The sequence below is a fragment of the Apium graveolens genome, chromosome 6 (assembly GCF_009905375.1).
Source record: "Apium graveolens cultivar Ventura chromosome 6, ASM990537v1, whole genome shotgun sequence".
In the NCBI taxonomy this organism is placed as follows: domain Eukaryota; kingdom Viridiplantae; phylum Streptophyta; class Magnoliopsida; order Apiales; family Apiaceae; genus Apium; species Apium graveolens.
Genome location: NC_133652.1, coordinates 292,864,538 through 292,891,151, shown reverse-complemented (window position 1 = coordinate 292,891,151; position 26,614 = coordinate 292,864,538). Strand labels below are relative to the sequence as shown.

General features: G+C 39.4%; 2 protein-coding genes across 8 annotated transcripts; one reads left to right on the top strand and one right to left on the bottom strand.

The window, feature by feature from the left end:
- Window positions 1–5,501: 5,501 nt before the first annotated feature.
- On the top strand, window positions 5,502–5,885 carry LOC141666230 (uncharacterized). Its single transcript, XM_074472224.1, has one exon. The coding sequence runs from the start codon at window positions 5,502–5,504 to the stop codon at window positions 5,883–5,885; it is 384 nt and encodes a 127-aa protein (XP_074328325.1).
- Window positions 5,886–6,747: 862 nt separating this feature from the next.
- LOC141668327 (uncharacterized) lies at window positions 6,748–25,918 on the bottom strand. Of its 7 annotated transcripts, XM_074475146.1 has the most exons (5): window positions 24,121–25,918; window positions 23,334–23,495; window positions 21,040–22,451; window positions 15,272–15,745; window positions 6,748–7,326 (listed from the first exon to the last, which is right to left on the bottom strand). In XM_074475146.1, exon 1 carries the CDS (start codon window positions 25,498–25,500, stop codon window positions 24,370–24,372), a length of 1,131 nt encoding a protein of 376 aa, XP_074331247.1. In that variant the 5' UTR covers window positions 25,501–25,918; the 3' UTR covers window positions 6,748–7,326; window positions 15,272–15,745; window positions 21,040–22,451; window positions 23,334–23,495; window positions 24,121–24,369. The 7 variants fall into 7 exon arrangements, with proteins under 7 accessions (XP_074331247.1, XP_074331252.1, XP_074331254.1 ...); XM_074475151.1 differs by lacking the exons at window positions 6,748–7,326; window positions 15,272–15,745 and having other exon boundaries at window positions 20,481–22,451; window positions 24,121–25,574; window positions 25,730–25,918; XM_074475153.1 differs by lacking the exons at window positions 6,748–7,326; window positions 15,272–15,745 and having other exon boundaries at window positions 20,481–22,451; window positions 24,121–25,281; window positions 25,730–25,918.
- Window positions 25,919–26,614: the final 696 nt, after the last annotated feature.

Genomic DNA, 26,614 nt, shown 5'->3' with positions numbered 1-26,614 from the left:
AGTACCCAGGTCCAGGATCAGGACCACTCTCAAGCTCATGAACCTGGGGGAGATCGAGAGACCCTCTGGGAGCAATAACTTGACACAACACACCCCGGTCTTGGAAAGGCTTAGTGACACCCCGGGATGCCAGAAATGTCATAGAGCTCAATCAGTACAAGTACACCAATGTTCCAGATGCAGAGGAGCACATGGCTAACTTAACAAGCCATGAACTTGCTGAAGCAATCAGGCTCCACAGAGATGAACAAGCCCGACTCCAGATAGAATATGAGCAAGATGAAGAGCAAGAAGAGTCCTGGGGATTCTCAGCAATCCGGAGAGATCTGTCTTCGACCGAATTGGGGCTAAGGCAAAAAAAGTCAGAAAGAACCTAGTAAGAAGTAGACAGAAGCAACCAGAAAGAAAAAGTTAAAAGAAATCAGAGAACAGATAAGAAAGGAAGAAGAGGCAAAGCTGGAGCAAAAAATTCAGAAAAGGATGCAGCTGGAGGAGGAGAGGCTCCTAGCTAAAACAAAAGGCAAAAGAACTCGGAGGGACCCTACCCCCGAGCTCATTTTTGACGACGAAGAGGGGGGCCATAAGGATCTTAAAGACATGATTTATGAGCTCCAGAGAAAACTGGAGAAAGATTCCGGGTTGGAAGTTGGGGAGACCCTAACGCCCTTCAGCCACTCCCTAGAAGCCATCCCTCGACAGAAAAATCTCAAGCATTACAACTTCGACTCTTTCGATGGATTGGGGGATCCGGAAGAGCACCTCAACTACTTCGAACAGATATCTCAGATATATTATTACAACGACTTAACCAAATCCAGATTCTTCACCTCGACCCTCAAAGGGGGGGCTCAAAGATGGTTCAGCAGGATCCCATCAAGAAGCATTCACTCCTGGAAAGAATTCAGAGGAGCCTTCCTTAGAAGATTTAGAGCCAATAAGACATATGAAATGCACATGTGTCACCTGGAAACAATCCGCCAGTATGATAATGAAGCACTCTCAACTTATATGCGGAGATTCCAGGAAGCCATCAACAAAGTCTCGAATCTTGATGAAAGGGAGGCTCTAAGCATATTTTGAAGGAACCTGGATCCAGAACACAATGAGAGGTACATTGTAGAGTTGATAAACAAAGAGCCACAAAGTCTGGCCGCTGCCTACTCTATTGCAGCCCGGTTCATAAAAGAAACAGACGTTCTCCAGGCGATGAGAATGACCCGGAATGGAGGATCCAGGAACAAATCTTATGATGACCGACCGAAAGGGGGTTACCATCAGGAGAAAAAGTTCAAACAAAGCAACCAAACCCAGCAGACAAATGTTGTACAAAACACTCCAATATTTCAAAGATTGGGTCCTAAGACAGAATCCAAAAGCGATCCCGGTCCACCTAGGCAAGCAAGAGAGCCTAGGCAAGAGCCAGAATGGACACCACTAAACAGGACCCGGGAAGAAATACTGAAGGAGATCAAGGGAAAGCCATTCTATTATCCTCCAAAGCCAATACAGACTCCTTCGGAGAGCAGGCCTTACAACAGACAGTGCGACTATCATGAAACCCATGGACACAAAACTGAAAACTGTCTCTCTCTCAAATACTTCATTGAAGATCAATTTAAGAAAGGCAACCTGAATCAGTACATCTCCCGGGAGACAAATCAGAGAGAAGAAAGGCAAAGAAAAGGTAAGAATGTAGTAAATGTGGTCCTAGGAGGGTCGCACTCTCCCCCTACGAGCCCGGGCCCAGGAGATGAAGTGTTCTCCGTCCAATCCTACCCGGAGATGATGATCTAATTCAGCAGTAAGGATTATGAAGGGGTCAACCCGAATCACAATGAAGCCTTGGTGGTAACACTTAATATTTTTAACAACGAAGTAAGAAGGATGCTGATAGATAATGGATCTTCAGTAAACATACTCTTCAAGCATACTGTGGACAGGATGAAGCTTGGGAGCGTACGCTCCAATGAATGCCAAGAGGACCCTCTGTATGGGTTCGGGAACAACTTGGTCCCGATCCAAGGAACCTTATACTTGCCAGTGATATTTGGATCGGCCCCAAATCAAGTTACCCATGTGATAAAGTTCTACGTGATCAATACTCCATCTTCCTACAACGGCATAATCGGGCGCTCGGTCCTGACCAGGATCCAAGCAATAACCTCCATATCATACTTGAAAATCAAATTCCCAACTCCAACCGGGGTAGGAGAAATCAAGGGAGACTATGAGGTAGCTGAAAGATGTTATAGCCAGGCTCTGGTAATGGCTGAAACTCATCAAGACAACAAGAGAAAGGACGTGGTACTCCGGAAATAGCAAAGTATTAAGAAATATCGCCCCCACTCAAGGGATGATGCGAGAAAAGAAGTTCAGATCATAGAGTCCCTCTCAGATCCAAAAGCAAACAAACCAAGCTCAGAAGAGCAAAAAAGCAACCAATTCACAGAAGAGATTGAATTGAGCCTAGGCCTTGACCAAACCAACCCTACTGTGCAAGCAACCAACCCTGAAACAATTGAAGTAGGGGAAAGCAACCAAAAAGAGGTGACAACCCAGGGTCAAATCTATATGAAGATGAATACAGAGGCCCGGATCCAGCAGTTGGTATCAAATATGGATCAATCCAAGATAGAGGCCGCCGTAGAAACGGAAACAATTCTGATCAATGCAAGCGATCCTTCTAAGAAGATAAAGATAGGGTCCGGGCTCGAGACTAATTTCAGAAAAGACCCTGGTATCACTACTCCTAGGGTACTCTGATATATTTTATTGGACCCCAAGAGACATGCCCGGGTTGGATGAATCCATAGCAATGCACAGATTGGACGCCAACCCTAGAGAGGAAGCTAGTCAAGCAAAAGAGAAGAATTTTTGCCCCAGAAAGGCAGAAAGCAATAAATGAGGAAATTGAGAAACTACTCAAAGCAGGGATAATATGCGAAGTCAAGTACCCAGAATGGTTGGCAAATATTGTGATGGTGAAAAAAGTAAACGGGAAATGGAGAATGTGTATCGACTAAACAGACTTGAACAGTGCATGCCCCAAAGACCCCTACCCACTGCCTGAATATCGATTAGTTGATCGACGCAACATCCGGGCACGTAATGCTAAGTTTTATGGACGCCTACTCAGGGTATAACCAGATAAAGATGAATCCCAAGGATATCCTAAAGACGGCCTTCATCACCCACAGGGCGGTCTATGTCTATGTGATGCTGCCTTTCGGATTGACTAATGCGGGAACAATATATCAAAGAGCAATGAATAAAATCTTCAAAGACCAAATTGGAAGGAACCTAGAATCATATGTCGACAACATGATTGCAAAGTCTACAAGCATCCCCGGGCACATAGCAGACCTGAGAGAATGCTTCGATAACTTGAGAAATACTCACTCAGGCTCAATCCAGAAAAGTGCACATTCGGAGTAGGGGCAGGGAAATTCCTTGGATTCATGATAAGCAACCGAGGAATTGAAGCCAACCCAGAAAAGATAAAGGCAATCCAGGAAATGAAACCTCCCAGAACACAAAGAGATGTGCAGAAGCTAGCAGGGTCATTGGCCGCACTCAGAAGATTCATCTCAAAGTTAGCCGAGAGATGCCTACCCTTCTTTGACTTGTTAAAGGGAGCAGCCAACAAGAGAGAAGTTAATTGGAGCCCAGAATGCCAATGCGCATTTGAAGAAATCAAAAGGTACCTTTATCAACCCCCTGTGTTAACAAAAGCCCAACCTGGGGAGCCCCTATCCCTTTACCTATCAGCAGGGGCCCTGGCAGTTGGAGCAGCCTTGATCAGGGAAGAGAATGGCAAACAGCAACCAGTTTATTATGTGAGCCAAATGCTAAAAGATGCGGAGACCCGATACCCGAGGCTAGAAAAGTTTGCTTTCGCCTTGGTCACAGCATCCAGAAATCTCAGACACTACTTCCAGGGAAAGGAGATACGGGTTGTAACTAACCAACCCTTAAGGAAAATAATACACAAGCCAGACATCTCAGGAAGATTGGTAAATTGGGCAGTTGAGCTGAGTCAGTTCAACTTGAGTTTCATTCCAAGAACCGCAATCAAAGCCCAGGACTCTAGCTGATTTCATCATAGAATGTAATTTCCCGGAAGAAGAGCCTGTGCCCATGAGCATTGACCCTGAAAGAGACACTGATAAAGACATAGGAGCCTGGGCTCTCAAAGTTGATGGTTCTTCAACAAATGAAAGATCAGGAGTCGGCCTCATCCTAAAGAGCCCAGAAGGATTCACAATCCAAACAGCAATCTCCTTCGGCTTCTCAGCAACAAACAACTAGGCAGAGTACGAGGCCTTGATTGCAGGGTTGAAGCTAGCAAAAATACTCAGGATCCAGGATCTCAAAATCTACAGCGACTCCCAGATCGTGGTAAAGCAAACAAACGGTGAGTACATAGCCAAGGATCAAGTCCTAGCCAAGTACCAGGCTCTGGTCCAAAGCTACCTCGCCTTGATACCAAAAACCCAAGTCATCCAAATCTGCAGAGAGGAGAATTCAGAAGTTGATACACTATCTAAACTTGTTCAAAATTAATCAGACCTGGAGTGCTCCGTCTACTTCGAAAAATTGAAGAAACCAAGCATAGAAGCTGAAGAGGTCATGGAAATAGACAACAGTCTGAATTAGATGACTCCATTTATTAACTATCTGGAGAAGGGAGAGCTCCCGGAAGATAAAGGGAAGGCTCAAAGGTTAAAAGCCAAAGCTTCAAAATTCTTCATCGAAGAGGGTATACTCTATCGCCGGACCTTCTCCTCCCCAATCCTGAAGTGCATAGGCCCAGGAGAGGCACAGTACTGTCTTATGAAAGTTCATGAAGGAATATGCGGGGATCATATGTCTGCAAAAGTCCTAGCTCACAAAATCATAAGACAAGGGTACTACTGGCCTATTATCCACCAGGATGCAATAGACTTTGTGAAAAAGTGCAAGGAATGTCAGTTATTCAGCAATAGTCACCCGGATGAGCCCAAGTCCTACCCTCCTCAGTCTTGTCACCAATCCCATTTGCCGTATGGGGAATTGATATCATGGGACCCTTCCCCAGGGCCAGAGGAGACCTCAGGTACTTACTAGTCTCAATTGCTTACATGACAAAATGGGTAGAAGGCAAAGGTCATGAGAACAATAAACCAACAAGATTGCATCAAATTCATGGACAATATCATGATGAGGTTCGGATCCCGAGAGTACAGGTCTCAGACAATGGGCCACAGTTCGTTGGTTCAGAATTCGAATCCTACCTTCAAGAACGGGGCATCCGGCATAAGAAATCATCTGTAGCCTACCCTCAAGGGAATGGCCAAGTTGAAGTAACCAATCGAATACTTCTAAGGGGGATAGAGAAGAGGCTCAGGGAAAGCAAAACCAAATGGCCAGAAGAATTGCCTAATGTACTCTGGGCATACAGAACAAGCCCCCGAACAAGCACAGGAGAAACCTCCTTCAAACTGGCCTATGGAGCTGAAGCTATGCTACCAATTGAAGTAGGATCCCCCTCCCATCGAGCAATCAATTTTGATGAGATAGCGAATGAGGAGGGGCTCGGAACAAATATTGAGCTAATTGACGAAGTTCGAGACCAGGCGGTGGCAAGAATGGAAAAGTATAAGGAGAAAACAAAAGAGTACTTCAGCAAGAAGTCCCGGGTCAAAAACTTTCAAGTTGGAGACTTGGTCCTTCGAGACACGGAAGCTTCAGATCCCGCCAAGACTGGGAAGCTAATGCCAAGATGGGAAGGCCCATACAAAGTCAAGGAAGTTCTAAGGCCAGGAACATACAAGCTCATGAACATGGATGAGTCTGAGATACCAAATACATGGCATGGACTCAGGCTCAGAAAATTTTACCAGTAGTAAGAAGCAACCAAAAGCAACCAGAACTTGTAGCCTATGGCAAGCAACCAACCTATGATCCCATATTTTGTATGAAGAAAATTTCAAGTCAATGAAAAGAATTTTCCTTCCTTAGAAAGTTATTACTTTTAAATTACTAGTAAACAAAGCAAAAAACAATCCGGATATAGTCTCATAACCGGATTCAAAGCAAAAAATAAAAGCAGCCACTATTCGCTTAGAAAATTTAAGTAATAGAGCAATCATCAACCCGGGTGGGTATCACGCCCGGATTGAAAGCAAATTCAAAAGCAAAAATCAACCCGGATAAGCATTTGAATCCAGGTTAAAAATAACCATTATGTACTCATATTTTCTAAGTACATAAAGCAATTAAGCAAACATCAAACCGGGTTGGTATCATACTCGGACTAAAAGCGAATTTGAAAGCAAAAACCAACCCGGATAAGCATTCGAATCCGGATTGGAAACAACCATTATGTACTCAGTTTATAAGTACATAAGGCAAACAAGAATACATCAACCCGCGTGGGTATCACACCCGGATAGAAAGTAATTTCAAAATCAAATATAAAAAATGATAAGCATTCGAACCCGGATTGATATACTACAGCAAAAACAAAGTCAACCCGGATAAGGCTTCATACCCGGAACAACCCGGATATAAACCCAATCCGGGTTGGGGGCCTCAGCCACAGCCCGGATCAATAGCATTTGTGCAAGGATCCGGACATCTCGTAAAAATAAAAACTGCAGATGGAAATAAAAGCAAATATTTTTTGATTGAAGAAAAGGTCAAAGCAACGACAGTAAAATTAAAAGCAGAATCCGGATTGCCATCAATCCGGAACAAGTTCAAACATTATAAACAACCCAAGTTGAATTACGAAAATCACAATTCCTAGTAAAGTAAAATTACAGGGCTGGGCCCGAGAAGCCTATCAATGCTGGTCCGAGTCTAAAGGAAGCTGGGGGTGGGACCGTCATAGGGTTCCGGTTCCCCCTGACCCTGCTCAACTGCAGCCTTCGCAGCAAGGAACTCCTGGATGAAGCTCTCCCAGGATGCCAAGGGGTCAGTCTTGATGTGACGTTCAGCAACGACCCAGGATCGGCGGACCTCGGGCACCCCGGCCTGGGCAACCTCGAAGTCATAAACATCACTGGCCTTGAATTCGACAATTATAGCCTCCTAGTTCAAGTTATCCTTGGCAGCGAGTTCGGCTTTGAGCCTCTCTACTTTTTTGGCAAGCTCCTCAGCCCGGTCTTCAAACTCCTTCAGTTTCTCGTTTAATCCGGATTCCACCACCCGGAATCCCTCCCGGGCTTCCTCCAGCTCTCCCTGCAGAGTATCCGCTCGTATCTTCTCAATATTGGTCCGGTTATTGGCCTCCCGGACCTCCGTAAATGCAACATCTGAGCAGATAGATATGGCACTCCCGACCTGAAAAAAGACAAAAATAAACTAAGTACAGAACTAAATGGGGGGCACTGAAAGGAATATGTCCTAAGTCCAATCATGTATGAGGATTTAGGAATAACTTTTATGTAATCTGTTTTGATTTCATTGATATTAATAAAAGACTTGTTTTGTTTTTATTACGGTCTTTATCTATTTAAGTGTTTAAATAAGATATACCATAATTTAGAGTAAAGCTTTTTATGGATTATGATGAGATCATAATAGTGAGACCTAAAAAGATGATAACTCTAAACTTAAATAGTTCCTGGTCATAGGATTACTAACTGGTAATTAATAATCCGCAAAGATCGGTACATACTATGCTTGCTTCATTATGAAGGATGTCTGTTCTCATAGACATTTGTGTGGTGACACTATAGCTAGTATGTAGGTGCTTATTATAGAATAAGTTCACTGAACATGACTCGCACAGCTGAACAACTGATGGAGTTCAATCACGTGTCAGCAGTTGTTCACATAGTGATAGTTGTACAAGTATCCTTAGACATGAGGTCATCATAGTCATCTTGTGTACACTGAACTATGCTTTGGTTTAGTTCTTAGTCTCCAGGGATAATTATTAGGGCTCTTCTGGGTATAGGAATTTGTACACGAAGATAGTGTATGATCAATAAAGGATCTACCCCTTCCAGTGAAGGAAGCGAATGTTCAAGGCTGATCCACTTATGCTAGTTCAGGAATCTCTGGCCAGAGTGAATGAAATTAGAAAGGAGTTTCTAATTTGCATAGAACTACGCATAGTAAATGGTAAGCAAAGTGATTGAATTAGATAGGCTTGACACGAGATTCATGCCTTGTATTTAATCGGGACATTGTAGGGTAGAAGGAGTTTATTATACGGTAATTATTCACTGACAGGTTCTTGGTATTCTAAGCAGTGAATTCATATTATCCGGATAGTCGCGATATATTGAGAAGCATCACTCACGATGTAGAATAAATATGATTAATTAATTAATCATATTTAATAAATTAGAGAATTTATATAAATAATGATAAAATAGTTTTATTATTATTTATTTCTACTACCGGCTTAATATTGAACCTACAGGGTCACACCATAAAAAGAGAATGATTTATTGGTGGAGGAATTAATTAATAATGGCTAATAATTATTTATTTGTGAAATAAATAATTATTTGACAAATTTAATAATTGATTAAATGAGATTTAATTGATTATAAATTAATTAAGAAAAGTTCTTAATATTATTAATTAAGGATTTAATTTTTGGAAATTAAATCAAGAGAGAGAATTATTTCTAAAGTGTTTAGAAAAAGGATTAATGATTAAAAGGTGTTTTAATTATTAATGAGAATAATAAATGGGATAATAATAATAATATTTATGGGAAAATTTCAGCTGAAAATTTTGCCTATAAATACACTATTATAGACCCTAGTTTTATTCCAACCTCGAAACCCGAAAACCCAAAAAGTTTGGAAAACCCAATTCTCTCCACCTCCTTCCTCCTCCTTAACATCGTTTTCTTGGTGGATACCGGTGGAGTGCTTCACACTTGAGGAGCAACTGCTAAGGATCTCTGATCGTTGTCTCCGAATTATTTTTAAAGGTTAGATTCGATCCCTCGAATTTTTATTCACGATTTATATGCTTTTATTTGGATTTTGTATGTGTAAAAGTATTTTGCCATGACCCCGCTGCGTTAAAAATCCAACAATGGTATCAGAGTATAGGTTGTATGCATATAGATCTGTGGTAAAAATTTCAGAATTTTATGTGCTTGTATGAATTAATTATGATTTTTACAAGTTATATTATGGATTAATTTTGTCTGATGAGAAATCGTTTCTCATAATAATTTTGAATATTGATCTGGGTTCTACAAGTGTTGTAGATCGTCTGGGTATTTTTTTCATAATTTTATGATGTATAGATTTTTTATTATGAAGTTTTGAAGTTCTTATAATTAAATTCGTAATTAAATAATTCATATATTCATATATATATAAATTGTAAATATATATATGTTTGAATTGCTTGTCTGTATATATCTGTCATCTGCATGTTTAGTAATCTGCTGTTGAAACTATGATGCACGGACAGAGGTACAGAGAATAGTCAGGCACGCTGATCGAGTAAGAAAGCAACGGCGGTTGAAAAAAAATATATGGGTGTAACGCATTCTGTGAATGCGTTACACACCTGTGGCGCATTCAAGGAATGCGTTACACCCTTTAATGGCTTAAAAGGGGTGTAACGCATCACCGGAATGCGTTACAGGGCTTGTAACGCGTTCTTGTAATGCGTTACAGTCCGTCTGTTGATTTTAAAATTGATTTTCTGGGAGTTTCGTAACTCCGTTTTAGGCGTGCAATATACCGTTGGATTCGTTTTTTCGAGACGGATCTAATGGAGTGATCAATTTTAGTTTATATAAAAGTTTTAAACTGTTTATATTTCCATGAAGTGTTTTAAAGCTGTTTTTTGACTGTTTTAATTGCTTTTAAATGCTTCATGTGATACATAGAGATGTATAATGCTTAGACTAATGTGCTAGATGATGTAACATGCCTACCTTGATGTTTATTCATGTTTATATATGTGATATATGCTTAGTTTATCATGCGATGATAGATTTAGGTGAACTTAAATGAACATAAGGCGTTTGTTAGACAACCTAGTATAGTGAAATTGTTTCATAACCTTAAGAACAATATTATAAATACAATCATGAGATTCTTGTGTTTGTGAAACACGTAATTGAATATGAATTTTCGATATGAGAGAAAGGATGATTCTGTCAACAACAGATTTCTATCTGTAAGAAAGGGTTATTAAGTGACGCCTCTTGACAATGCTCCACCCGATCTGGGAATCATCTGATTATTGATTATTGATTTAAAATATTTAATTTAAAAGGAAGAATCTCTTTATAATATGATTATGATTGTAACGTAATATAATCCCTCTAAAATTAAATAATATCAAGTAGTAATTGGCCAATAACACAACGGGCTTGTGTCGGTCATAGCCTCTCAACATGATAGAAAAGTAGTTCTTATTTTTGAATCATTGTCGGTTCGTGCTACAGCCGAGGGCTTTGATTTCGAAATAAGAAATACTTGTCTATTACATAGAGATGTGTACATTGAATAAGAATTTAAAGGTCGGTATGTGCTATACCGTGGGCCTTTGGGGACTGATTCAACTGTACGGAATGTTGGGTTAGACTTGACTTAGAATATTGAGTTTGTCGTGCTACAGCCGAGACTCAATTATTCAAGAGGCTAAAGTTTGATTAGGGAATAACATGAGATGTAATTGACAAGAGTTGTCTGCCTATTGAACATTACATGGCGGTTCGTGCTACAGCCGGGGTCGTGTAATGGAATGTAGGATCCCTATTCCCACTAGCATTATGAATGCTTAATTTTTCACGTAGGGGGTTGAATAAATTAGGAAAACTAGTGGGAGCCACATATGAATAAAGACCCGATTCATATAGTGTTTTAAAATGAAATTGAATATTTGCTAAGTGTTGTTATGTGTTTATCATTTACAGATTTACTTTGTACGTTATGTCTTCTGCACTATCACTCAGGAGCATACTAGATTCTCACAAATTGACTGGTCCTAATTATGCTGACTGGCTTCGAAACTTGAGAATTATTCTCAGGATTGAAAAGCTGGAATACATGATTGACTCACCTAAGCCTACTGAACCTGCTAGTGATATACATAATGATGAACATGTTGTGTATCATAAGTGGATAAATGATGCAAATGTTGCTCAATGCATCATGCTAGCTTCCATGAACATTGAGCTACAGAAGCAACATGAGCATATGGATGCTCACACTATCCTCATGCATCTATAAGAGTTGTATGATGTGGCAGGGAGGACAGCTCGATATGAGATATCGAAGGAGCTGTTCGGTTGTAGGATGTCTGAGGGATCATCTGTGAATGACCATGTACTTAAGATGATCAATTTGATTGAACGTCTTGGACAACTTGGTTTTGCCATGGATGGGGAGCTGAGCCAAGACTTGGTCTTGCAATCGCTTCCGAGTTCGTTCTCGCAGTTTGTTGTGAACTTTCACATGAATAAGTTGGATGTCAGCCTGCCTGAACTCCATAACATGTTGAAGACTGCGGAATCGAATTTTCCCCCTAAGAAGAGTTCTGTTCTTCTAATTGGTGAAGGTTTCAATCCTAAGAAAAGGAAGAGGAACTCTTCCAAGAAGAAGAAAGTAGGTGAGAAAATACCGGTTCCACCAAAAGCTGAAGACCCCAAGAGCAAAGTTGTTTGCTTTCACTGTAACAAGGTGGGGCACTGGAAGAGGAACTGCAAGGTTTACCTTGCAGAATTGAAGAAGAAGAAGGGTAGTGAGACTACCGCTTCTGATTCAGGTATGTTCATGATAGAAGTGAATATATCATTTCTACTTGGGTATTAGATACCGCCTGTGGTTCTCATATCTGCAATTTGTTGCAGGGACCAAGGAGAAGTAGGACTCTTGAGGAAGAGGAGGTGATTCTACTGATGGAAATGGAGCAAGAGTTGCTGCTGTAGATGTAGAATCGTTTCATTTGATAGGCCTACGGGCAAGACTATTGTTTGAAATAATTGTTATTTTGTTCCCTCGATTGTGAGGAATATTATTCCCATGTTAGACTTGGGTGGATTTTTCATTTATTATTGAGAATAATGAATGTTCTATTCTTAGAGATAATATTCTTTATAGATGTGGTACTTTAAATAATAGTCTGTATGTATGTGACATAATTTATTTCAGATTGAACAAACTAATAAAAGAAAAGGGATGATGAAAATCTCACTTTATAGTGGCACTGCAGTCTCCATTTAGTGGACATGGAGAGAGGGCTGCAGATTTGCTAGGAATGGTACACACAGTTGTATGTGGACCAATGTCTACGCAAGCCATGGGTGGATTTTCATACTTCATTACTTTCATAGATGATAGATCTAGATTCGGATATGTGTTTGATGAACCACAAGTCTGAAGCCTTTGAAAAGTTTAAAGAGTATAAGTATGAAGTGGAGAAACAACCAAACATAGTATTATAACTCTTCGATCAGATCGAGGTGGTGAATACTTTAATGGAGTGTTTCTAGATTATCTCAAAGTAAATGGTATAGTCTCCCAGTGGACTCCTCCAGATTAGTATCTGAAAGGAGAAATCGAACTTTGTTAGACATAGTTCGGTCCATGATGAGCTATGCAAATCTTCCAGTATTCCTATGGGGTTATGCATTGGAAACCTCAGCATATTTACTGAATAAGGTGCTTTCCAAATCTGTTCCTCAAACTCCGTATGAGATATGGAAAGAAAGGAAACCGAGTCTTAAACACGTTAAGATTTGGGGATGTCCAGCTTATTTCAAGAAAGTTGACCCAGATAAGCTGGAATATCGATCCGTAAAATGTAGTTTTGTGGGATATCCTAAAGAGACTATAGGGTATTACTTTTACACCGATCATCGGGTGTTTGTCTCCAGACATGCTACCTTCTTGGAAAAGGAGTTTATCCTTGAAGGAAACAGTGGGAGCAAAATTGGACTTGATGAAGTTCAAGAAGCACAAAGTACTACGGATCAAGTGGAAACACCTGTTCTGACTGAACAACCTTTTGTGGAACAGCCCATTCATAGATCAGGGAGAGTGTCTCGCTAACCTGAGAGGTATTATGGCCTTGTCATTGAGAATGACAATGAGTTGTCGATCATTGATGATGACGACCCTATGACCTATAATGAGGCTATGAGTAGTGTTGACTCAGAGAAATGGCATAGTGCCATGAAATCCGGAATGGAATCTATGTATACGGTATACAAAAGATAGATTATAGCAGATGGCCAGGTGGAGACCTTTAAGGCCAGGCTTTTGGCAAAAGGATTCAAACAAAGGCAATGGATTGACTTTGATGAAACCTTTTACCTGTAGCCCTGTTAAAATCGGTTCAGATTTTGCTTGCGATTGCTGCTTACTACGACTATGAGATCTGGCATATAGCCAGATGGTTTTCTTTCCAAGAGAAATGAAAACCTAGTGTGTAAGCTACTGCGAACCATATGTGGTTTAAAGCAGGCTTCTCGAAAGATGGAACATTCGTTTTGATGAGACAATCAAAGAGTTTGATTTTATCAAAAACGTAGATGAACCATGCGTCTACAAAAGGGTTAGTGGGAGCGCGGTAACATTTCTTGTATTGTATTGAATTAGAGTTGACACACATAACAACATAGCAGACCCACTCACAAAGCTACTTTATGAAAGTCACTTTGATCATCATAATGACAGGATGGGTATTAGATACCAGAGTGATTGGCTTTAGTACAAGTGGGAGATTGAAAGGAATATGTCCTAAGTCCAATCATGTATGAGGATTTAGGAATAACTTTTATGTAATTTGTTTTGATTTCATTGATATTAATAAAAGACTTGTTTTGTTTTTATTACGGGTTTTATCTATTTAAGTGTTTAAATAAGATATACCATAGTTTAGAGTAAAGCTTTTTATGGATTATGATGAGATCATAATAGTGAGACCTAAAAAGATGATAACTCTAAACTTAAATAGTTCCTGGTCATAGGATTACTAACTGGTAATTAATAATCCGCAAAGATCGGTACATACTATGCTTGCTTCATTATGAAGGATGTCTGTTCTCATAGACATTTGTGTGGTGACACTATAGCTAGTATGTAGGTGCTTATTATAGAATAAGTTCACTGAACATGACTCGCACAGCTGAACAACTGATGGAGTTCACTCACGTGTCAGCAGTTATTCACATAGTGATAGTTGTACAAGTATCCTTAGACTTGAGGTCATCATAGTCATCTTGTGTACACTGAACTATGCTTTGGTTTAGTTCTTAGTCTCCAGGGACAATTATTAGGGATCTTCTGGGTATAGGAATTTGTACACGAATATAGTGTATGATCAATAAAGGATCTACCCCTTCCAGTGAAGGAAGCGAATGTTCAAGGCTGATCCACTTATGCTAGTTCAGGAATCTCTGGTCAGAGTAAATGAAATTAGAAAGGAGTTTATAATTTGCATAGAACTACGCATAGTAAATGGTAAGCAAAGTGATTGAATTAGATAGGCTTGACACGAGATCCATGCCTTGTATTTAATCGGGACATTGTAGGGTAGAAGGAGTTTATTGTACGGTAACTATTCACTGACAGGTTCTTGTATTATTATTTATTTCTACTACCGGCTTAATATTGAACCTACAGGGTCACACCATAAAAAGAGAATGATTTATTGGTGGAGGAATTAATTAATAATGGCTAATAATTATTTATTTGTGAAATAAATAATTATTTGGCAAATTTAATAATTGATTAAATGAGATTTAATTGATTATAAATTAATTAAGAAAAGTTCTTAATATTATTAATTAAGGATTTAATTTTTGGAAATTAAATCAAGAGAGAGAATTATTTCTAAAGTGTTTAGAAAAAGGATTAATGATTAAAAGGTGTTTTAATTATTAATGAGAATAATAAATGGGATAATAATAATAATATTTATGGGAAAATTTCAGCTGAAAATTTTGCCTATAAATACACTATTATAGACCCTAATTTTATTCCAACCTCGAAACCCGAAAACCCAAAAAGTTTGGAAAACCCAATTCTCTCCACCTCCTTCCTCCTCCTTAACATCGTTTTCTTGGTGGATACCGGTGGAGTGCTTCACACTTGACGAGCAACTGCTAAGGATCTCTGATCGTTGTCTTCGAATTATTTTTAAAGGTTAGATTCGATCCCTCGAATTTTTATTCACGATTTATATGCTTTTATTTGGATTTTGTATGTGTAAAAGTGTTTTGCCATGACCCCGCTGCGTTAAAAATCCAACAGGCACAACCCGGAACCAAAAGCATGGAAATTTTAAATACCTGCCCTCATTGCCCGGTGACCCTCTTCAAGGCAACCGCCATGCTGTATCCCTCAACCTCCTCATAGTCATCTTGGGAAGGGATACTAGACATGAACCCGACTAGGTCAACCAGGGTCTTTGTCCCTATTTTGATAGGACCCCCATCCGGGCCCTTCCCATCCGAGTCGCAAACGACCCGGTCAGCGACAACAGCTTTCCCGCGGGGAGGCCTCCCCGGGGCGGACTTCCTTTTCTTTGAAGGAGGGTCCTCAGAAATCTCCTGGACATCCGGGTCCTCGTTCAAGGCCGCGTCGCCCGGACTGGGCACGTTCCGGGGGGGGAAGACTCGGCACCACCCTCGGCATCCGCAGATCCGGATCCGGTCCCAGGGGCCCCTTTTGTTATCTTATAGGCCAAGCCTAGAGAGTTAAAAGTTGCTGCATAAGTTGAAGAAGACATTATCGCTTGAATGAAGGATTGTAATGCGGCAAACCTGCAAAAGGGGGGAAGAGAACTATCAGGACAGGATAAATATACTGGACAAAGCAACCAAAACCGGAAAGAAAATACTACAGCAAAACCCGGGTCAAGGGACAACAAAGAAAGATGTACTATGATCCGGATCATGGGAAAACATTTTATTCAAACAGGTTACAAGTAAAAAAGCAAACTAAACGATGATCCGGATCATCGGGCAAAACAAGGGACCCGGGTCAAAGGCCAACATTCTATCCAAGCTAGTTACAAAAAAAAAAAAAAAAAGGAACCGTAATCCGGATCGTTAAGCAGGGTGAAGGATCCGGATCACGTGCAGCATAGATTAAAGAAAAACTTACACCCAAGTTGGAAAAGCAATTTATGATTCATAAAAGTATCCCGGGTTGGCTAGAACCCGAGACTACCAAAGAACTTCCTCATTTGATCTACCGCCTCCCCTTCTAAGATCTACGGATTGAATTTTGTGTTAACTTCCCCAGTTATAAAATAAGGGAGAAAATTCTAAGTCAAAGCCTTTTAGCATAAGGATCTCCCCGTTCCAGTGCTTCAAAGAGGTCTGGTGCATGACTGGTTTAGACCTACCCGGACCAAAGCCACATTCTGCTGCCCGGAACCTAAGCTCATAAAATGGTATCTGGCTTGATCGGGAAAGATAGAAAATCTGATGGAACAATTTGAAAGTGGGTAGGAAACCGGCCTTGTTGTAGCAAGCTATGAACCAGGTCATAGACTTAATGCCGTTTGGGGTTATTTGCATTGGGGATATTTTAAAGACGTACTTGCACAAATGTTTGATAAAAATATGGCAGCGATGGCTCCACCCGGATCTTAAGTGCTCCAGCCAAACCGGAACGAAGCCATATGAGGTCGGTGGAAAATCCTCTCATGAGGTTCCGGCCACCTCCACGCAATATCAGGAGTTAACTGAAATGCGGCCCGGATTGCTTTGTCCAATGTCTACCGGGTCAGCCTCCGCATAAAAATCCTTCAGTTGGTAATGCTCTCGGCTAATCCCGAATGAAGCAAAAACATCTTCTAGGGCACCCTGATTATACACTCCCGGGTGGCCATCCTCATGCCTCTCATACCTGACCCAGGGCATAGTAAATGCTATTATCGAACTCGTCAGGTTTCCTCACAAAGTAGTATTTAATGTTCGACCAATGGCCTTCTGGTGTAAAGATAACCGAGTTCTCCGGAAGCCTCTTGAACCGGAAGCTCGTAATTGTTCCCACAGATCCGGACCCTTTCCTCACCATCTCGCCCCGGATCTGTTCTCTACCAGATGAATTCAGATCACTCTCTTCGTCAGAAAAGTTGGGGTAGCAGTTATAGACTTTCCTAGCCCGCTCCTTGGTCCGGACCATATACCTATTAAAATGAAGGTCAGTTAGCCTGGGCCTTACAGATTTTATTCAGTTTTACTAAGCGGTCCGGATCAGGTACTTTATGTTAGTTTTACCATAACCTAATGATCCGAACCACCAATGCAAGTCCAACCCGGAAAAACATCAACGATCCGGATCATGTTAACTACAATCCAAAAAACCAAACCACCATGGACCCGGATCTTGATGGAAAATGCCCAGATCCGGATCCATAGCAACCAAAAACTTAAAACCACACCCATGTACCCGGATCCTCATGGCAAACACCCAGACCCGGATCCAGAGCAACCAAACACAAATTACAAATCCTAAGGCATGCAATTCTACCCAAATATACTAAACCGGATCCGGATCTGATACCCCCTACCCGGGTCCAAAGCAAAAACCCTAACCCACAAACAGTTATTTTGAGAATCAAAGAGCAAAACACACACACTTTTCATATACATACATACATTTTCTTCCAAGAACACGAAGAACAGCCCCAAAAAACCCAAAAAAATCAAACAAAAAACCAATACAAATCAACAAAAATCGAGCCTAAAATACAGAAAAACATACAGATCTGCAAACACATAAACGAAAACATACAAACTCTCTACAAAAATGAACCAAAAACACATAAATCTACCGACTACTTCGAAGCATGCGAAAAATCGAAAAGAAAAGGCAAGAATAGAAAAGCTTACAGATTGGGCGGAGATGAAGACAACAAAAGACAAAACGGCGATGAAGAATTGAGCAGCACCCCAAACCTTCGAAGGTAAAAACCGAAAAATTTGAGAGAGAAAAGAAGAAGAGCAAGAGACTGTTCAGATTCTATGAGAATAGAAAAGAAATAAAAAAGGGGGGTTTCAGCTTTTATAGAGGCGGGGAGGAGAACTACCCCTGCCACATGGCAGGGTCCTATTGGGTCCAGAAGCAGTTACAAAAAAAATATATATATGTGTAATTACACACATATAAATGCAAATTAAACCCCATCATCATTAGGGTCCGATTTTCAAGGAAATAACTGTCGAAATTCAAAAATATTGGGGGGGAACTGAAAAACGTTACAAATTCCTCCTGGCCACCCGAATCAAGGGGTCCTACCCGGATCATTGCAAACAACATACAGTTTTCGGATCAGAAATTACTCGAAGTCATTCCGGATCTCTCTCAACTTTAACAGATCCGGATCAGGAAACAGGAAAAAGGCAGCGCTTTTCCCAACCACATTCTTCCACCTTAATCCGGATTGGTATCTACAACACCAGATCCGGATTGGGGTCAACCAGGAGCAGAAATTTTTCTGAGGCAACTATTCTACCTTAATCCGGATTGGTATCTACAATACCAGATCCGGATTGGGGGGCAACCAGGAGCAGAAATTTTTCTAAAGCAGCAACTACTCTACCTTAATCTGGATTGGCAGCTACTACACCAGATCCGGATTGGGGGGCAACCAGGAGCAGAATTTTTCTCCTAAGACAACTATGTAATTCTACTCTACTCCCTCATACAGAAAATCTGCATAAGGGAGTGGGGGCAAATGATAGGGTATAAGAGACCCGACTAGGATTCAGCCCGGACCCAAAGGATACTAGGCTCGATCGATGGGCCGAGACCCCCCTCTCCCAAAATAATCAAATGGAGAGGTCAGGCCCGGGCCCATCCCATGACCCGGATCCGGATCCAACCCGGGACCCGGACCACCTGCCTTCCCGGATCCGGGTCTAGGCTAAGACCACCATGAGGGGGGTCCCAACAAACACATGCACATCCCGCAACCCGCCAAGGAAGGGTATGTGGGCACGTGACTGTGACAGCTATCAACAACCAACACACCAGACAAGCACGACGCGTGTCAGAAGGCCATTAGGACACTATGGAGGTGGTCCTCCCTTGGACACGTGTAAGCAATCCACCCAAACCAGACATCCTCTGCTCCCAAGATCCAACGGCCCTGATTTAGAGGTAACAACCCATAAACCCTACCTTTGGGCTATATATACCCCCAAGGCTGAAGGGTTTAGGGGTTTGAAAAATATTCACACTCTTGCACACTCACTCTCTCTCTCATATCCATACACACACAGCAACCTTTCTATTACATATATACATCTTCATCTTCTCAAAAACTCTATTCTTATTCTTACACCGGAGGCGCCGTAGGAGTCAAACCCCCCTTTCGGTGTTGTTTTGCAGGCGCTCAACCGGCAGCTACACCTCATTTATACCCAGAAGGAACTCACCGGAGTTATCAATTATTGATCAGTATTGTCAATTAAAATAATTGACACTAATGCATTACAAATCTCACTCAAATCGAATCTTAAAATTAAAGTGCAAGTTCTGTTGAATAGATAGCAGAAAAATGTGCTTGTACGTGTGATAGCAGAGGTCATACAAGATAGAGGAGTTTTAACTGGAGTTTTACCTTTTGCTGTTTAATCTCGATGAGAGCTCGGGGCTATTGAATGCTTACTTGCCGGAGATCTTGGTCAGCGATAGCACGTCTACGACAGTGAGTGGGGTGATCATGCACATGTTGTACCTCCTTTTATAAGTGCGAGAACAGGAAAAAAATGTGGCATCGAGTTATGTATTTTGTTCAGAGATCGTTCATGTTTCTTGTTTTTGGTCGAAAAGTTGCTGTATGAAAACTAAACAATACTGCTACTTAATCACTTTACAACTAATCAGGTTTTGCTTGTATAGTATTGCTAATGGAAAAAAAAGGAGATTCCGAATTTAGGTTTGTTGAAACCTTGTCTTCCACAGCTTTAGGTTTTTTTTTATTATCGTAGATAACCCGCAGGCGCACTGGATAAAACCTACGGGTTCACTGCAATAGCTTGCAAACCACGTGAATTCAAGGTAAACCGCATTTTTTACTTGTGTTGTTGATGAGGAACAGTGAGAGACTTGCAATAACATTTGGCATCACTGGCACCCCTAATACGACAGGCTTCTGTTGTCATTCGCTAGCATTGTTTGGAGTAAAAGTGGGGAAACATGCGGTGAAAGGAGGAGGAATTGCACCGACTGGTAGTGGTGAAAGGATGAATTAATGTTGTACTGTTAGAATAATATAAGATCCTGGAAAGGGTCATTATTCTCTAACACCGTGATGTTTTAGAGTAACTAGTTCCTTGACATGGTATCAGGAGCTCTCTTCGACCCACAAATGGGCTTTCGAGTGAGGGGGAGTGTTAGAATAATATAAAATCCTGGAAAGGGTCATTGTCTAACATCTTGAGATTTTAGAGTAACCGGTTTCTTGACATGTAGTACAGTCTTGAATGACAATGGGATTACCGGACCGAATTTAAACTCGAGAGTCTTGAATGAAAGTGGACATGCTTTTGATATAACTAGAAGCAGGGAGATGAAGATGATGCCATTTGGAATAGTAGTTCAAATAGAATGCTTGCTGATGATATCTCATATATCTGTATGGTTCACTGTCCCTACTTACAAATATTTCTCCTATTTGAGACCTTGTGCTGTTATTACAAGACAGTGATACAAATAAACATCAACAATAAAAACACGCGCAATTTTATTCTTTCCAACGGAATGGTGATCTGAATCTCCAACAGGGTGCATCAAGAAACAAAGATTCTTTGAAATCAACTGTATTAAGAGGCTTTAAAATAGTGACAAAAAGGGAAAGCAAGCGTTAAAACGGATATTTCATTCTCGAAGGAATGAAATGCAGAAGGCTTGCATCTCATTGTAATTGTTTTATGGACCTTCCACAATCAAACATTTTGTCAGCTTTATGATCATGTGCTATTATGCTAAGCGCATTCATAGGTTACCAGGCTTCGAATTCTGTCGAGAAGAAGCAGCTACTAGCTACTACTTAGAGGTATGCAACTAAAACTCAGACACAGATTAGTATACCACTTACAAGTCTCTCCTTTGAACCATAGGCAAGTGGTGAAGCCTGCACACTGTCATTCCATAACAGATCCCTTAGAGAAGAGAGTAAATGTTGATCCTACCTGGAAAAAAACAAGAGCAACTACTTCTGGGTGCGAATTTCATCTCCTTCAGAGCAACATCACAGTTTATTCGCAACCACCATGTGTAATATGCTGTCAACTAAAAGAAAAAGAATATTACTAAAGATTGCAGGAACATAGTATAAAACACGATAATTTATAAACACTAGACTGCCTGTTCTGCTAAATAAAACACAAAACACTAAAGCTTCAGACCCCTTCTGGCATTTTTTTATGTATAGAGAACAACAAAATTAAGAAGCCAGATGATAAGATGATGATTATACTGGGAACTAAGTTACTTAAAACATTACTGCAATTCTCAATGCTAAATATTTGATACAACAAAAAGTATAAACATGAGATCCATGTAACAAGCTTAGACGCCCTAAATACACCAATTACACCACGTAAAGAAACACTACAACATTGCCGAGCAAAAACCAGGCACAATCAAGGTGGTAAACATGTACAATTTACGCAATACCTTACAACCAAATTGCAGCTTGAATCAAAGTTGTAGAGATAATTTTCTGCCAAAATGCAGTTACCCAGATCAAGTGCAGGAGCATAGCTGTACTGGAACTAATATTTCAAATGCATAAACAGATATTTCAAAACTTGAATTCAGTCTAATGGGTTATTGTACTAACATTTTATTTTTTATTTTTTTTGACAAATATGGCTTATAGCCTTACAAATGAGTATATGTTCTACAAAATTCTAGGGATGAACAAGGATCGAACCCGGTACCTGGGACGAGTGAGGATAAACATTTATATTTGTTAATATTCTAACATTAATCTGAACAAGGTCTGATGGTTTTCAGTAAAGTTCTAAAGCTCAGGCTGTCAATATCATTCAAGAAACATACAAATCTAAAGATTTGGATTCATCAAAGTTCTGATCTGGACAAGCACCGTGGATAACTTTACTCGTGATTAGCTAAGAACAACCATTAAAATAGTACAAAGTGCAGAAAACAGTATATATATCTCTGAGCAAATTAACAAAAAGAATGTCTCATTTGTAAAAAAAAAATTGTCAGGATTCTTTTTAATTAATTGTTGATCTTCTGCACTGCATCCTTTTTAAACTGTATCGCGTCTGACATACCTCGTTCTTGATCAGGCATTGCTGGAATTAATATTATCAATATCCGGAAGGTTTTTCAGTGTCAGAATACCCTTTTTGATGGTGCTTCATCACCGACAAAGCCATCCTCTTGGCTCATTCAAAGCATGACACCTGTGAGTTGAGGTCCGCCTACAATATTAAAGAACACGGCCCTTGGAGCATCATCACCGGCAAGTCAGGCCTAAATTTATCCCACAAGAGCAAGGGTAAACTTTGATTTTCTAGGAAAATGATGTCTTTCATAAGGACGGTATATATGCAAATATAATGCACTTAGTAGCTTCAAAATTATAACATTTGGTCGCAAAATCTAAGTAGCAAAGATAAAGTAATCACCACCGTAATGATAAACAATGCTGTGTTCAATAGGGATTCACCCTTTAATTGTGCTCATCGCCAACAAAGGCAATAACTATTTCCTACAACTAAACATTTATAAATTAATAATTTCGATATTTGTAAAAGTGAAATTAATTAGTTCATCAAGGTTAAAAAATACATTGTCTATATTATAGACTGGGATTGTAAAAAGCATATTAAAAATATTAATCTGTCGAGATTCTACTCTAGTAATATATTTTACCATCTTAGCTTGTGATATAATACTTCTTAAAATTCACTTGAATCTTTCTTTTTATATTTTCTTGAGTAACACCAAATTAAAACTTGTCTAGGACTATTGAACTATTTCATTTAAACTTCTCACATATTTGTTTTGGTTAACTAATTCTCCAGGATAACATGTTCAAAAGTCTAAAAAACCTAATAGAAATGTTTCTGCTACCTGAATCCGATATGCGAGACTATTCTACTGAGCAGGATTAAGTTTCTGCTATCTATCAAAATCAAGCATATGGTACTAGATTTTCCATGTCTGAATTCAGATCGATAGATTTTCAACATCTGTATTGAATGTCAAGTGAAATGATAGCACTCCACAAAAGAAACAATCGAGATGACAAGATATCAAGTTCATAAGATTTTGCATTTCCAATTCAAAGCTTCAAACACTAAGCATGTTTTTGGTGATGATGGCGTACATTAAATAAATATTTGTGCATACATAGTTTTAGTTGGTGATCTTTTGCATCCTTGTCATACTGTTTTGCCACCAGCATTAATGTCATTATCAATATCAGGAGGAGTCACTTTAAGCATTGCTCAACTTTCAGAGTGGTTATTTATCCTCTTTTGGCTAAAAATGTTCCATACAGGGCTGTGAAACCTGAAGAAAGAATTGACGAAAATTTATTGTACTAACATGGACAACAGGCTTGAGCAACAATTTTCAAAAAAATACAGGAACTGCTGAATACAGTAACTAGTTTTTCAAATGCATGCACAGATACTCTAAAACTTCATAAGTACAAGAAATCAATTCTCATCTATTTAATATGTAGAACTAGAAGGGCAGACACGCTTATCATGCTTGTGTCGCTAACGTGAAACAAAGGGGAGTATAAAACCAAAATAAAATGATATAGCAAAATTATGACCAGTACGTACAGCAATCGAGACTAAAGCATTCCAACAATATAAACCAAAGCATTCTGTATACAAATTGTTTTAATGTGAAACCCCACATGCAAATGTTCTTTTACTAAGTTGTGTCTCTAAACTAATGTTAACAACATCTTCCAGGAATGTCTTTATACATTCTGTATAATTGTGACTGTTAAAAATGTGAGTTAATTATATAAGAATCCAAGACAGGGTCGTGGAACTGAGATTCGATGCAGAAACAATCTTTTTACGACATATACTGTACATTGATAAGAAAGATAATGAACCAGTATCATGTTTGGAGTTGCAAGTGCTGAAAAAGAGATATATACTAACAATCCACATACCTCAATGCAAGCACTTCTGATGCATTGCAAGTAGAGTCGGATCCTTTCCTTTTGATAAGAGCAGATGTTGCAATAAAGATTTTGTGAATCCATCTGCTGAGAAGCCGCAATCACCCATTTTGTCTACTAGTTTATATGCTTCATAATACTTCTTATTCCGAAGACAGCCACGAATAATGATATTGTAAGTTTTACTGTCAGGAATTAATCCATTCCATTGCTTGAAAGAGAGACAATGCTTTATCAACACTAGTGGTTTTTGCAAAGACCACCTAACAAGGTTTGGTACGTGACAATATCTGGCATATGGCCTTGATCTTGTGTCTTATAGAAAAAGGTCAGTGCTTCCACAGGTCTGCCCAGTTGACATAGCCCGTGTAACAATATGTTGTGTGTTACAACATTGGGACTCAAACCTTCGGATGCCATCTTTCTGTAAAGATCCAAAGCTTTTTCTAGTTTCAGCTCCCTGCAATATGCATCCAACAGAATGTTATATGTGTAACAGTTGGGCATCATCTTCTTACTTTTTATGGTACTGAGCACAGCCAATGCTCCATCCATTTTGCCTTGAAAACAATATGCCTGCATAAGAGTAGTGTATGTGACTATATTAGGATATTCACCCTTTTCACTCATCATCTGAATTACGTGCTCTGCATCATCCAACTTCCCAGACTTGGAATAAGCATTAACCAGTATAGTAAAAGTATGAACATTTGGAAAAATGTTCATTTCGCCCCTCATCTGTTTAAGAAACAAAGCAACCTCTTCCCATCTATTTAAGTTACAAAGGACTTGAATGATACTATTGTAAGTCCAAACATCTGGGAAAATGCGTTTGTCCATCATTTCAGAATGGAGGGTCAAAGCATGATCCACAAGACCATGCTTGCAATAAGAATCAATGACTGTGTTATAAGTCACGGTATTAGGTTTGCAGTAAGATTTTTCCATGAATCTGAACAACCAGAGGGCCATATCAGTATGACCTGTTTTACAAAGGCCATCAATCATGATGCTAAAAGTAACCACATTAGGTTGAACTTCTCGAAACTTGATAAGGTTTTCGAACAAAAGCCTAGCCTCCACAGACTTATGTTGGGAAAGGAGCCCCCTAATTAAAGTGCTGTAGGTTACAACATCCGGCACAAAACCACGCTTGAAGATGGCAGCAAGCAATGAGAAGGCACAGTCAAGTCGATCGGAGTGACAACAACAGTTAATGACAATATTAAAGGTAACGATATTGATAGGAATGCTTAGAGTACACATATCTCTAAAGAAAGAGAAAGCTACTTCATATTGTTTCATCTTAATAAGTGCGGTTAGCAGTTGAGTAAAGTGAAAATCACTAGGGAGAGGTCGCATTTTGAGCATTTTACGGAACAATAAAAGAGCATCAATGCATCATCGAGTTTATCGAAACCAGATTTGTTGAGAGTTAGTAATTGCTGTAATTTTAAATATGATTCAGGGATACGAGTGGAATGAGGAATGTAATTAGGGCTTGAATTAATAATATTAGTATGAGAACGAAAATGAATAACCCTAATTGATGATGAGGAGTAAGTTAGTAATTTCAAACAATAACAAGAATACACAGTACCTGGTGATGGTAAAAGAGAGAATACGAATCTTGAGGAAAAAACACTTATTAAAGACATCGTTGTTTTCCTCTCCAAAATCTCTCTCCCCCGTCTCTCTCTCTCCCTCTCCTCCTTCTCTCTCTCACTCTCTCTCTCTCTCTCCGGGTTCTCTCTCTGGGTACTGATATAAGACTCAACAATACGGGGAATTCCGGTAGTTGAAAGGTAGATGGTAAATAGTATCTATTTCGGTCATTTTCATTTTGTATAATTTTAATCTTTCTTATATTAAATAATTTCATAATACTATATATTATTTCTCTAAAATTATATATTACTCAATTTAATACATTTTTATAGATATTAACTGAATTCTGTGGTGACCCAAAATGTTATTTTGGGATAAAAATAGTCTCAAATGACATTTTTGAAAAAAATGACTCAAAATGTGACGCTAAATAATGTTTTGGGTCATTTTTTTCAAAAGTGACATTTTAGACTGTTTTTTTATCCCGAAAATGACATTTTGGTGACATAGATACACATTTTAATATATAGTATTATATAGCGTTTTGGCAAAAAACACAAAACGCTATATCTTGTAGCATTAATCTCTTTTTTTTGAAATGTACAAAATGTGACACTAAGTAGTGTTTTGGCACCAAACACTATATTATGTAGCGTTTTGACATCAAGACACTATTTAATCTAGCGTTTTGTACATGTTTTTTTAGTTTTAAAAAAAAACTCAAATAAAAAATTATTAAACCCTAAAATAATAAAAAAAAATATTTTAAATTATTTCCAAACCCCAAAAAGAGATTGTTGAACTGTAAAATGTTAAAAATTATTTAATTAAATACACCCTTAAATTTAAAATTTATTTAATTTAAAGTTGAAATTTT